This window comes from Manduca sexta, unplaced genomic scaffold (genome assembly GCF_014839805.1).
Source record: "Manduca sexta isolate Smith_Timp_Sample1 unplaced genomic scaffold, JHU_Msex_v1.0 HiC_scaffold_2337, whole genome shotgun sequence".
Lineage (NCBI taxonomy): Eukaryota > Metazoa > Arthropoda > Insecta > Lepidoptera > Sphingidae > Manduca > Manduca sexta.
In genome coordinates this window covers 1-14,110 of record NW_023593291.1, presented here as the reverse complement: position 1 = coordinate 14,110, position 14,110 = coordinate 1, and the positions used below count along the sequence as shown (strand labels likewise).

General features: G+C 34.2%; 1 protein-coding gene and 2 pseudogenes across 1 annotated transcript; 2 read left to right on the top strand and 1 right to left on the bottom strand.

Moving 5' to 3' along the window:
* Window positions 1-755: 755 nt before the first annotated feature.
* LOC119192081 lies at window positions 756-3,363 on the top strand (annotated as a pseudogene).
* LOC119192082 lies at window positions 3,364-6,469 on the bottom strand (annotated as a pseudogene).
* An 814-nt stretch (window positions 6,470-7,283) lies between these two features.
* On the top strand, window positions 7,284-14,101 carry LOC115447883 (zinc finger protein 250; the record flags this gene model as incomplete). Its single annotated transcript, XM_037445926.1, is given in 15 exon segments — window positions 7,284-7,418; window positions 8,026-8,131; window positions 8,829-8,903; window positions 9,573-9,742; window positions 9,949-10,036; window positions 10,523-10,736; window positions 11,109-11,138; window positions 11,141-11,187; window positions 11,640-11,864; window positions 12,231-12,378; window positions 12,555-12,711; window positions 12,832-13,002; window positions 13,342-13,415; window positions 13,573-13,710; window positions 13,960-14,101. Coding segments are annotated over 14 exon segments (1,736 nt in total), but the record flags the coding sequence as incomplete, so codon positions are not given.
* Between the last annotated feature and the right edge of the window lie 9 nt (window positions 14,102-14,110).

Here is a 14,110-nt window from a genome sequence, read left to right as displayed (position 1 = left end):
TTGAAAAAAATAAAACATACTTACATGCCAGTTTAGAATGCAGAAAATACAAACACACAAGGAAGTTAGAAGTGTAACGACTAAATATTTTTCATATGAGAGTAATTTCTATCGAGCTTGCTATCTAGTTCTATGGCTAAATCAACAAATGTAATATAATTTGCAATTATTAGTATGAAAGAACCCGAGTATCCTCGATCAAAAATCCCGAAAATTACCATCAAACAATAAGGGCTATATCTGGTATCTGAAATATTAGTCTAGACGCTTCAAACGATTATCGTACTAATCGAAACTGGAATCAAACTGTCAGCTGAATCCACGAGGACTTAGATTTATTTACTGTTTATAGCATGCAGCCGATAAGGAGAGGCTAGCCGATTATAGCATTAAATTCTGAACATTAAAACATTATTGGAAATACAAGGACGGTGTACTTAGGAGCGCTCTATGACGCGAACAGTTAGTAGATGTAGACACAAGTATGAATCTAGATGAAGCAACAACGAAACAAAGTGAATTGCGAACTGAGGTCACTACAATCAGAAATCGTATGAAAGCCACACAGAAGAAATTAAACGCCACAATAAAAATTGCAATCTATGGCTGACATGAAAAACAAAATTAAAGAGGAGGTTCTCTATCCAAAAGAAGGTAACATAATGACTAATAAAGTCCCATAATACTACATTAAGTGTTGTTATATCTCTTGTGTAATTATGTCTTGTAATATGTTTGGTATGTGCTATATTTAGGTGCAAGATCTTGTCAATCTAGAACAATCCAAGAAACAATTAGAAGAAACCAGAGAAAAGAATGACGCTGAATTAAAAGAACTTCAGGACGCCCTCGGCTCTTTTGACACTGCTTTAAAAGAAAAGATAAATGCTAAAATGAAGTTGTTGAAAAGAACAAGTATGTATTTTACGATACATTAATTTGTTCTTTTAAAATGTCAGTTACAATTGTGGTGCGCTGTGTTTTTCGCGGTATTTTATACAATAATACTTATATGGTAATTTAGTTGGATTTTTTTTTAAGTCAGGGTTTTTTTTGTAATCTATACTATTATAAGGGGAAATAAAGATATTTTATCAATCGTTTGCAGAGGTTTAATTGAAGTAAAAAATACGTACATAACAAAAGTGGTTTCGTCGTTTGATAAGGTGAAGACCATTGATACCGAGATCAAACAGCACAAAGAAAGGAATGTCCCGCGTGAAATGGAAAAAATTAAGGAAGCGAATGAAAACTTATGGAAAAACAAAAGCAGATCATGGATGATAGACAAGTATTAACAAAAAGAATAGACAGTCTTAAAGACGAGCTGGCGAAACAAGAGGTAATAAACCAATAATGTTATATTGCAAAGTTAAATGGACACAAAAGTGTGATATTTAATCTTTAATTTAGATAGGTATCTCCAGATTGAACACAAACAAAAAGGAAATAAAATGAGCAATTTAATCCATTCACAATCAACCTGGGAATAATAATTAAGAGCGTTTAAAATAATTAGTCTATACATTTGTTATAAAGTGTGTAAGCTAACATGGGCATCCCCAGAGGGTTCTATAATATAAATGAGCTTTTATTATTATATGTCTAAGGTACATTATTATATTTTTAGATCTATAAGAGATTTGGAGGATAACCTTAAATTGCGCAACGCACAAACAGATATTGAAAACTGCGAAAAAGAAGATGCTGAGATTAATGAAAAATTGAATGGACTAAACAGAGATGAGCTTACAGAGAAAGAATCTTTGATCAGTCAGCAAACCAAAATATTTAGAGAGAAAGCACAAACTGAAGGAATGTTGAGTGAACTTAAGGTAAACAATATTTATTATATGAATATATTTAGTACTAATTATAGTTAGTAGTCTTAATTTATAACTCGTTATGTGTTAAAGTGGATAAGTTGTTCACATCTCTTTATTCTTGTAGGAGAGATTAAAGATAAATAAGGCTGAATTGAAGAAAACCATGAACAAAGACATAGAAAAGAAATTTAGGGAGAAGATATATGAATTGCATGTTACAAAAGCCATAGACAAAGATATAAGAGATTATGCTGTTGCTTTAGAAAAATGCCTGATGGAATTCCATTAGGAAAAGATGGAAAACATCAATCTCATTATAAGGTATTGTTTATGTTTTCCTTGACGATACTTCTTTAATGTGTCATCATTTCTAGTATTCTGCTATTGATAATAATCTCTATTCCTTTTAGGGAGCTCTGGAGAAAGATATATAGAGGGAATGATATTGATCACATTGAAATAAAGACTGAAGGAAGCGTGAGCACGGAATCGGACCGTCGCAAATATGATTACAGGTACTTCGGATACACAATATGTAAAAACTCAATCACACAAAAAGGGATTCACCCAGCAGTGTATTAGTCGCATTAGGTTTTTTGTAATAATATTAATACGTACATACTAAATGATCATTTAATTTATTCCGAATTTCGAATTGTGCTCGTTTTATATGCATAGCAATTAGCATGTACCCCTGCATTTTTGTAGATTTATTTTTAAATAAATCTGTTTTGTGATTTGCACCGAGCGGCGCGGCATTGCGCGTTAAAAATAATGAGTCTAAAAATTGTCAATTATTACAAATCCAAAAATAGTTCTTAGTGATAGCAATTTATTTGGCACAAAAAGATGATTTCATGACGATATGTATTTATTTTCAGAGTTGTTCAATCCAAGAATGGCGTAGAAATTGATATGCGCGGAAGGTGCAGTGCGGGACAGAAGGTTTTAGCATGTCTTATCATAAGACTAGCGCTTGCTGAGACATTTAGTACCAGGTACATACGTAATGCGTTATACATATTATTTAACTTTATTTACAATTTTTTATAACCTCTAATTATGTTATTTTTAGATTCGGTATACTGGCTCTGGATGAACCAACAACAAATTTGGATCAAGAAAATATTAGGAGCCTTTGCTCAGCACTTGTGAAATAGTACAAGAACGTAGGATGCAGAAGAACTTTATGTTTATTATTATAACACATGATAAAGAGTTTATAGAGTCGCTAGGTAATATTGATAAAGTTTCTCATTATTATGAAGTCTCTAGAAATGAACATGGCAAGTCTAGAGTCAAAAGAATAAGGTTCACATAAGTTCTTTTTCCATATTCTATAACAAGTTATAGCCATTCCTTTTAATAGAAATCATCCCTTCAGCAATAGTTAGGAAGGCTGTGCCTTAATTATTCATTATGCAATATAATCATTATATCTACAATATAAGAAAAATTATCATTGAAAATCTTTTTGTAAGTTATAGACATAGTTTATTAACATTTAATTACTTTATTAAATAACATTTTCTAAAAATACATAAAAATTTATTTATTTTGTTAGACCTGTAAGGCTGTTCAAGGGTTCACAGATTGAATTTTGATCTATTTGCAAAATTTGCTCTCCTGGAGAACTGTTAAAGTTACTCCTAATAGTTCAGCAATCTGTGTAGATGGAAAAATTGTGAAAGGCACTTTGTGATGTATGGAATTAAATCTTCAGTAAAGCAAACACAGAAACAAATAAAATTCTGCCTTTCAATATCTGAGAACCCTTGTTGTTCCCTATGGTAGAATGCAAGTAAAACCTGCACTGCTTTATTCAAGGACTCTCTAAAAGAGTTATAAACTTTTACAATGTTCATAGGCGCAGTAACTCTTAAAGAATTTAATACTGTTAATAATCCATTGCAGTATTCAGCTAAAGGATAGTAATCCAATAAGTTTTCAGGTGGACCAGTTGTCCCATTTTCGTTAATTGGTCTTGATACATTCTTTATGCTTGGTACTTTATAGGATTTCATTTGATTTTCAAAATGATTATCGGTTTTGTCTAATCCATTGTGGAATTGAGTGAGGATGTTGTTTCGAAATAAAGGTGTGAGTACACATCTCATATCAGCACCAACTCTTCCAAATGACAAACACAGGTACATACATTGGTTTAGAATAGATTCGAAGTTTGAATCATCTTCTTTCTGCAAGTCTTGATTTAGGATTTGAGCAAATAATTCCACCTAAAAACATTATTTAAGTATTGCTATATACAGTAATGAAAAGCATCGAAAAAAGCGCACAATTTGTGTTAAGAAAAATCAGACAATATTTTTTGGTGAATATTCTGTAAGCAACAAACTGTTATGAATTTTGTCCTACCTTCAATTTCAACCAGCATGATAAAGCACTAGTACCACTTAGTTCGTCATCTCTGACTTTCGACTCCTGAGTGTCTGACAAAAATATGGACTTATGTTGTGTAAGCACATTGAACAGATGGATTCTGTGAAGTTCTACATATCTCCTTAACAAACGGTCTGATGCTGAAAATAAAAAAGTTTATGATTTATTATACAATATACAAACATAATAGCACAATCTACACTATTCCATAAAACTGAAGAGTTTGTTTATTTGAACGCACTAATCTCGAAACTACTGGCTATATAAAATATGCATAAAATATTTTTGTTAAATCAATGCACCTGACATTAAAGGAGACAACCAGTATTTAAAATTTCTGTTTTTATTCTATAGCAAACTCGAGAACTGGTCCTGATTGTTATTTTACATTGGTAGATCAACAAAATTAATATCAATATTGGAGTAAAAATTATAATTAAAGGAAAGGCCTGAGTTACATATTATAAGAATATTTACTACTACAAATATAAAATCCATACATTCTATGTTTTTAGCATCATCTAAAGCTTTTTCGAACCAAGCATTTCTCGCTTTTAAGAAGTGTAAATGCAGTCCATCTGATGTGGCATTTTTGTTCCCATTGGTGTATTGCAAGTTACTGTCATCTTCACATGTAGATTTGTACACTGTGTTGGCTCTTCGTAGATAGCCCAGAATCTGTACAAGAAAAATAATACATCCATTTTGAAGAAAAGTGAAAAAAAGTTATACATTTTTTTAAGATTTTTCATAGCCTCCTACATGAAATTTCAGCATTTTAAGATAATGCACTTAAAATATTAAGTGATTAAATATAATTCAATTTGATTTTGTTAGTTACGAGGTATTGGCAGAATACTGTTATGATTTATTTACCTGCAAACATTGTGGCAATGGTAAATCATATCGCAACTGATTAAACAGTTGATAAAGAGTTTCAAACCACAAAGTCATTATTTCTTGAGTAGTATTCTGAAAACAAAAATTTATGAATTATAGCAACAAAATATAAAAACTATATTCAATAATATGTAAATTGCTATCTAATTCATTACCAATAATCAGATTTTGTAAGGCTACCCTAACAATAAAGGTAGAAAGAAACTTTCTTACAAACTCAAATATGTTTTTCCAAAAATTGCCTTTACTTGCGGTAATTTAGAAGACCATGAATCATAAATATCAACAAATAAAGATGAAGAAGAAACAATATTAACTTATTCTATATTACCTGTACTATTGGAATCTCTACATATCTCTTAGATAAGTTACGGACGAATGTAAAATATCCAAAGCACTATCATAGTCTTCTGCATTTAGAGCTTCTCTCATCAACGAAGGCAACTCAAGCAGCTCCAATAACTTATCACTTTGATTGCGGATGGCGCTATAGCGACTAGAAATGATACAAGATATAAGATATTAACATTGATATTCTTTTAGTGTTATAAAACAGTTTTTTTTTCAAAATTACCTTTTCTCTTTCACAATACTTCCAACCATTTGTGAAAATTTATCACACTCCTGCAAGAAGTCAGGGGTCGAGTCTAAAATGTATTTAATGTCTGTTTAGATTTATCCAAGTCCTTTATTATCGTGCGCGAGATCTCGGCGGTTTCGACAAAGGTTTTATAGTTGGTGAACGCCAACTCTTGCGTTTGTTCCGTTAATTGTTTCATCTCTTCCGTCAGCCTTTCCGGTTCCTTACGTATATATTCCCAATTCTGGGAGCCCAACTTCTTAATGTAGTCAGTAACATCAGCAAAATATTCATCATTTTCTGTAAGAGATTTATGACTAAGTAGATGCTGTATTAGAATTAGTTTACTGAATCGAAACGAATTTTAGTACCTGTACTGGATTCGGGGAATAAAAGGTGGCAAAGTTCTTTATTTCTTGTGTCATAATAAGACCAATTTAACCAAGAGATGTTTTAAAAAATAATCTCTGTATAAGATTTTTACGCCAACAAGATTCCACACAAAATGTCAACAATATAAAATAGGGATAAAATAAATCCAAGAATGTCATATTTACATTCGAATAAATATGTTTATAGAATATCATTGTAACTAAAGTAGCTACAGTAATAACAACAAAAAATAAGGTTTCTCAACTATTTATTCCAAACCAGTGATGACAAATGGAAGGGAGATAAAGCGATTGCGACTTGGTGGCCGGTTGTAAAAAATAACAGACTACTATTAATTATAAAAAATAAACTGAAACCCTTTCAGATACATGCTTAAATAATGTGTTGCACGTTCACGTTCGCTTGCTAAAATTGGAGCAAGGTGGAAGAAGATTTTATAATAACTATTAAATACCAGAGGCATAAATAATGAAATGAATTTCTCTTTCTGAAAAAATGTATACAATTCTTTATAATTCCAAAATATAATTAGAACTAAAATGAAGCGGTCACGAGAAAAAATGTTGTAAATCTATTGTGTTTCTTTATCACTAAACTTCTGAAAAGAATTCGGATACTTCAATTATAACTTTCTTGTTTTTCATGACAACAGCTATCAAACACCTTGTTATTACTTTTATTGATAAAAAATATAAATGTTTAAAACCGATATGAGATGTTCATTGATAAAATATATATCGATACCACATATTTATGATTTTAACATCCCTAGCCGACTTGACGATGTCGAATTTGACATCTCATTGTAAGTGTTACTATCATAAAAGAAGTAAAAAACAATAATTTACATGTGGTATACAGTCTATTAGCTTTTGTGTGAGAATTTTTTACAATTTACAATATTGTCTTTGCAAGTTCGTCTCCATAATATTTTAACCATTTATAATATATTTCTGTATGCTGTTGTAATAAAAAAAAGATTGATATTTTCATAAAAACTTTACACACTGTCTATCATATACCATTCCATTAAAATAGGTGTATGCTTGGATAATAGTTTTACTTATGTATCGCATTAAATAAATGTTGTCTCTTTTGTTCAAATATTTATTCCTATGTCTAATTCATGTCTCTCTTTTACTCATGCTACTTATATAAACCGAATCTAAATGCAATTGTCTATGGAAATTGTTAAAAAATGGAAGAAATGGCAGGAAGATAGCCATTTGCCTGATAACCGATTTGTTACTCTATTTTTATTATAGAATTATATTTTACGGTATAAAATAGTTAATCAATAATCAAGGAGAAAATATTAGGTTAGTATTTTCAGAAAATTTGTAATCAGTTTGGTTATATTATTGTTTTCGTCGGTGATGAACTATTGATAAGTTCTTTGATTGCGTCATGTAAACGTATAGATGTGGTGTACGTATTATAATATCCTTCAAGTCTTTGTATTTCACAGTTGTGTAAAGTTTTCCATATAAAATTTACGTAAAACTAAAGTTAACCATTATTGTTTTCCTATAGTTAACCTTTTGTTTGACAGGGATAAGATAACCTAAGTGTTTTTTAACTTGACACCATTTTTGTTACTCCTTTGCATCTTTATTTAGTCCATAGCTATATTGAATAGTAATTAGTGTTTTAAATTATTAGCCATTTATAAGACTTCAATTTATTAGGCATATCATAAAAGTGATATATTGGATAAGGTTATGTTGATGTTTTGATTGAAGGGTGTTTTATGAGATGTATAGATTTTTGACAGTATTCGGTACATTGAGCATATTGGTGCGATGTACTTGCGAGCTATAACATTTTATGAAAACAAATATTTAAATATTTTTTTTTAGTTAAGACTAGATTAATATAAAATGACATAAGTATATATATTTTTGAGTTTAATACATTTTTTTTTAGAATGAAGTTATTATAAATGTTTTAAGGACCATGAGACAAATATAACAATATGGAAGGTGATACTGAAGACTATAATCTCCAATGGGAGGAAGAAGTTGAGGTCAAGGTATTTATGGGGAATATCCTAAACCAATCATCAGATAGATAATTGGACATAGTTCAAAAGGAATCAACCCAAGATCCTGTCAAACTAACTCATAAAGAATTTAAACCATTAATAGCAGATTTATTAATTTCAAACAGAGACAACTAGCTAAAACACTGCTATTGTTCCTTTACAAAATGTCAACTTATACAACATTGGTTTAAAATGATAACCTACTGTATGTATTATTTTTTTATGCAACTATATTAAATTCCGAGAATCCTTATATTCATTGTTAAAAGTTCAAGATTGGCCTTCCTCTAGAGTTTTTTTTTTGTGTACAATAGGATTGAAATCTGTGAGATCATGTAGATGTTAAGCATTGTAATGCCCAGTAACAGTGCTTGCATGATGATACTCAGTGGCAGATGCTATTTCCATAGCCAGATTTCCATATGAGAGGTCCACCAATAAGCATTACTTAGTAAATGATTTATTAGTGAGATTTTTTATTTTCTGTAGAGTGTTAAATTTATTAGCTATTTTAACACAATGTGTTCTATGTTATTGCATTCCAGTTGCATAAAAAGTATTTGTATGAAAAAAATAAAATGGTCATAAAGCTTAGATTCAAAATGGTCATTGTTAAATATCATCTATTTTTTCTTATCCATTCTATGATGATCATTAAAAACTAAATCATGTATTTTCTTTACAGCATTGTCCTAATGACACCAGTGGAGAAGAAGTTATATGTTCAATTGACAATGTTTCGGGGTCTTTTAGTAACATGGTAATCATTCTTTAATAATTCTTTATTCAATGTATTATGTGCAATATTTTGCATTGTAAATGACTATCTTAATGATTACTATGCTTTATTTGGAGTAGATATAAAAGAATATGTAAACAGACATATATGATTATGGATGTGTTGGTATTTAAAATCAAATACAATTAATACAAATTAATGTATCCTGACTCCCATGTCTAAAAAAACAAAACATTGCTATGCATATAGAATGTTCTTTGCTGTAGAAACATACAAAGTGGTGGTACTGGATCTAGGTGGAATCATCTTTACAAGAGACCCATCATAGCAACAGTAGCATAGCTTGCCATAGAGGGGCCCTATATCTATATTTGTTGTGGGCTCTTTAGGGCAGTGTGAACTTTTGGTCGCCGGCTTACTTTAATGTAGGTATGCCAAAAGGGGCCCAAAGCTCATGGGGCCCCATATCACTGATACGGCGGTAGATACACCACTGCATGGAAACAAAGTGAATGAACTATCTAAGATGTTTGAAATATAGTCAAATTATTTATTTGCACGATTATAATTCCTGTAATATAAGTTTTAATTTATGCTGCTTTATGGTATTTGAAACTTGCTATATCAGAATATCAAAAAATATTACCTGTTGTAATATCTAAATATAATTAAGCTAATCAACAATTTCAGCCAACAGATGACATGGTTGAGGACACAGACCAAATGGCTGCTGAAAATTTAATGTTTTTGTCACAAGATGTGGTCACCTATGTGGAGTCAACAGAGATTGATCCAAATGTAGAATGTGTCACTGAGGAGGTTATAACAGATGATTGGGTTCTCTCAGGAGGGCAAGAAAGGTAATCAATGTTTTGTACTAATCCCGTGTAAGGGTAGTTAGTCTCAAATTAATGTCTACACAGGTAAAGACACAAAGTAATAGTATGTGACACCTTCCTTTTACCATTAATTTTTTAGGGCTGATCATATCCTTAAAGAAAGAACCATTTAATGATAAATTATTTAGGCAACCAAATATTAGTTTACATGTGAATTATTTTTTTAGAGTGGAAGTTCCTATGGAGCAGTTAGCTCAACCCTTACTGGATATAAAGGAAGAAAATGATATTGATGTTCCGTTACCGACTGATCAAGTAAGAAACTTTGATTCTATTACAATGTAATAACTGTAAACTAAATCTATCATTGTCTTAATGGTACAACGTCACCTCTATGAAGATTTATTATGTATTGTGTACAGTCCTATATCTTAGATGAGTTAAGCAAGTGCATTTCTAGTGCACCCACACATCTTCAAGTCAATATTAATCATATTACTAATGAAATAGGTAATCAACCCATTTTCATATCACGCTTTAATTCCCGGCAACGTGCGCGGTTTTCGACCGAAAATATGTACACACCCTCGCTTTTTATTCTTGAAGGGGTTTGGAATCGAAGAGGGTTAACTAGTACACCCAATATTAACCATGTATTCCGTCTCATGATGTTATATGGGGCAAGACACATATTGAGCACAAATTACAGACTCTAGGGTTGTCACCCTAGAGTCTGTAATTTGTGCTCAGTGTGTGAGCAGATAAATTTCACAAAATTTTAACGTTGTCATTTAATAATAGGATGAGTACACGGCGATGCGGCCGTGGCCGTGCGATTTCTGCTCGCGGCGGTTCCGTAAGAAGGCGGCGCTGATGAACCACATGGTGGCGCATCAGAACGACCGTCCGCATGCGTGCAATCTCTGCGGTGTGCGATACGTGCGGAAATGCGACCTCATGAACCACCTCAAGGTGCATGCGTATGTGCCTGATAATCAGGACACTGTTGACTATGGTGAGTTTTATGTATATTAAAGAATCATGATTGTTAATTGTACCAATATAACGACATTGTATTTATTATACGCCGTGTATCCCATGTTGGAGGTCCTTAAATAAATAAATAAAATAAAAAATGATTTGCAGAACACTGATTTTTTCTTGAACTGTGAATTTTGTGTAGTTTCTTTGACAGTAATGTTTATTGGTTGATTAATATGTAGTATTCTATTATGCAGTTATTATTATTATTGTGATTGCTATTCAATATTTCAATCCACCTAGACATTGAAACACTCTTGGATTTTGCATTTGGACATGGAGTGTAATATTCAATCAAAATCATGTTAGATTCGAAACGGTTAAAATAAGATTGCTGTTGTTTCAGAAGATCTATTACAAAATAACCAAATTGTTAAACCAAAGAAAAACGAGGCAGACGGAAAAAGAACCCAGAACCAGTTGAGGTGAGCCTGTTATTATTATGGATCATGAGACAGATTTTGTAATGTTGGAGGCCTAATGATGTGCATGGTTAGTACTTAGTAGTACATATAATTTCAGTAATTTAAAAGAAAATACACCAAAAAAGTAAATTAAAAAAAAATATCTGAAAAAAATACAGCAACACTACAAACATCTTTGAAGTTTATTGGCTTGTTGACAATAGGACATAGAATTGATTTATTAAAGTGTCTTTACGGACAGGCTTATTTACCGTTACACATTCTTGCATTCTTGCAAATCAAACTATATAAATTTCCTTACCTGAATTAGATGAACATGAAAGGTACACGGAAATGATTTCTATGTTTAAAGGGGTTGGAAGATTTTTTTATATGTATATTTTACATGCCTAAAATGTATATCATTTTAATGTTTTTTTAAATCGGTCAATGTGATATTGAATGTCATGTAGAACGGTGGTTGGGAGAACATGACGTCTGCGCGCACGCAGCAGTGGTCGCGGCGCGCGCGTTCTCCGCCCAAGCGGCCGCCCTCCCCGCCCTCGTCCCCCTCACCTCCGTCGCCGGCCTCTCCTCCCTCACCAGCGCCGCCGCCCGCCGACCCCTCGCGACCCTTCGTCTGCAGACACTGTGGAATTGGTTTCGCGAGAGAGAAGGCTTTGCAGTCACATGCTAGGGTAAGTTGTTTCATTTATGTATTGGAAACCTGATGGCTATTGATAAAACCGTTGATAGTATACTTATCCAGAATGTCCTGGATAAGTATACTATAAAGTATGTACTTTAGTCATGTGCCAAATTATACTGAAATCTGTTCAGCAGTTTATGCAAATATACAACAAATTTCCAAACTTTACACAAAACTTCGTATTTATAATGCATAATAAGTAAATATTCGTTTCAAATATGATTTAGTTTAAAATCACGCTGGAGAATTAATGAAATAATTGTAATCAAATTGAAAATGAGAATTCAGTAGAAGTCGGTAGTTGTGGATAAATGTGATGTTTGTTAGCAATATGACGTGTGTGTCGCGTGCGCAGGTGCACGGCGGCGACTCGCCGGTGGAGTGCGGCTCGTGCGGCGAGCTGTGCTGGTCGCGCGAGGCGCTGGCGGCGCACTGCAGCGCGCGCCACCCGCACCTGCCGCCCGCGCCCGCCGCGCACGACGCGCTCTACGACGACGACTCCGGTCAGTGACACGCGCCTCTGCACATAATGCTATTGAACATTATTTTTTATACAAAAATTGACAAGGAACTTCTTGTATGTAGTTTGAAAAGCAAATAATTCAATAATACAAATGTTGGCATTATTCATTGAAATTGACTATAGCTTATTGATATTAGTTAATTTTGTTACACGTAGGTGACGACATGGAATATCGCGTGTCGCCGAGTGCGGAGGCGAGTGAGACGCGCGTGCGTAACACGGACGCACGACCGCCGGAACTGTTCTGTAGACACTGCGGCGTCGCGTTCCAACGCGCCGATCTCCTACGACGGCATGTCACCGCAGCGCACAGGTATAATCTATAAAGAAATAACTGTAAAGATGCCATAACACTTAATAGACGTTGCTGTTTGAATGCAGTAATTTTTATTGTCGCGTATGGACATTAGTTAATAAGTGTGTTGTTTTACAGCTACAAGCGTCACGACAGTACAAGCAGCACGTGGGAGGGGGCGGGCGAGGCGGGCGAGGGCGGCGAGCACGTGTGCGACGTGTGCGGCGAGACGTGTCCCGACGCGCTGCAGCTGCTGGCGCACGCCGAGCTGCACGCCGACCGCGCGCACCGCAGCGAGCCCGCGCCCAGGTACGCACACTTCGGCCCATCCACACAAACCACCCACTAAAACCCACACAGACACACACGTGCACGCACGCACGCACACACACCATGCACACCATGCATGCATCATGCACATTTTATGCACAACTACACATACACCACATTTTGTAGCATACAAAGTCGAGATAGAGTTGTTTTTCTCGTGAGTGATTTACAGACCCTTGCTGATATATAGTATGTTCACACTTATTACTCTGTACTTGCTATAATATTATCTAGTATTATTAGATTTCTGTGTAACATTCTAAAATTGTATTCGATATAAAATTAAAAGGTGTCTAAAAATAATATGAATGTTGATAGGATGAAACGGATGGCCAGAGGAAGAAATAATACGTCGTCGAGTAATTCGCGGCAGTTCCAGTGCAGAGAATGCGGTAAGAAACATTATTATTACATCTTTGAAAGATATGTGAAGGACAACATAATTTTCTTTCAAATTGTTTATATTCTATTGTTTTTCGTTTGTTGATCAAATTGAGACAACCTGAATGAACGTTACATCAATACTAATATGGCTTACTTTTCCCATAGGCAAAGTGTTCGGATCGAGGAGCTCTCAACAGATTCACATTCGCATCCACACGGGTGAGCGGCCGTACGCGTGTCGGTTCTGTTGGAAAGCGTTTGCCGACGGCGGCACGCTGCGCAAGCACGAGCGGATACACACCGGTAAATCATTGTTTTGTATTTTTTTTAGCTATACCTTACATAGCAACTAATATAAAGTCACAAGTACAGATTTCTACAGATACAGATCTGCGATCTATTGAACTGCAGTTCTCATGACTTCCATTGCTTTTCGGGCAATAACTGATTTGAGCCTTTGTGAACGAAATGTCTTCATGAAATATGATTGTTGTGAGTTTAAGCGTGTGTTATGAAGGCCACAAGCCTGAGCGACATTGTGTTGTGTGACAGGGGAGAAGCCGTACGCATGCGCGGTGTGCCCGCGCGCGTTCAACCAGCGCGTGGTGCTGCGCGAGCACGTGCGCTCGCACCACTCCGCGCCCGACCGCCGCGCCAACGGTAACCGCCGCTGTACTCACAGTCTACACACATCATACACATT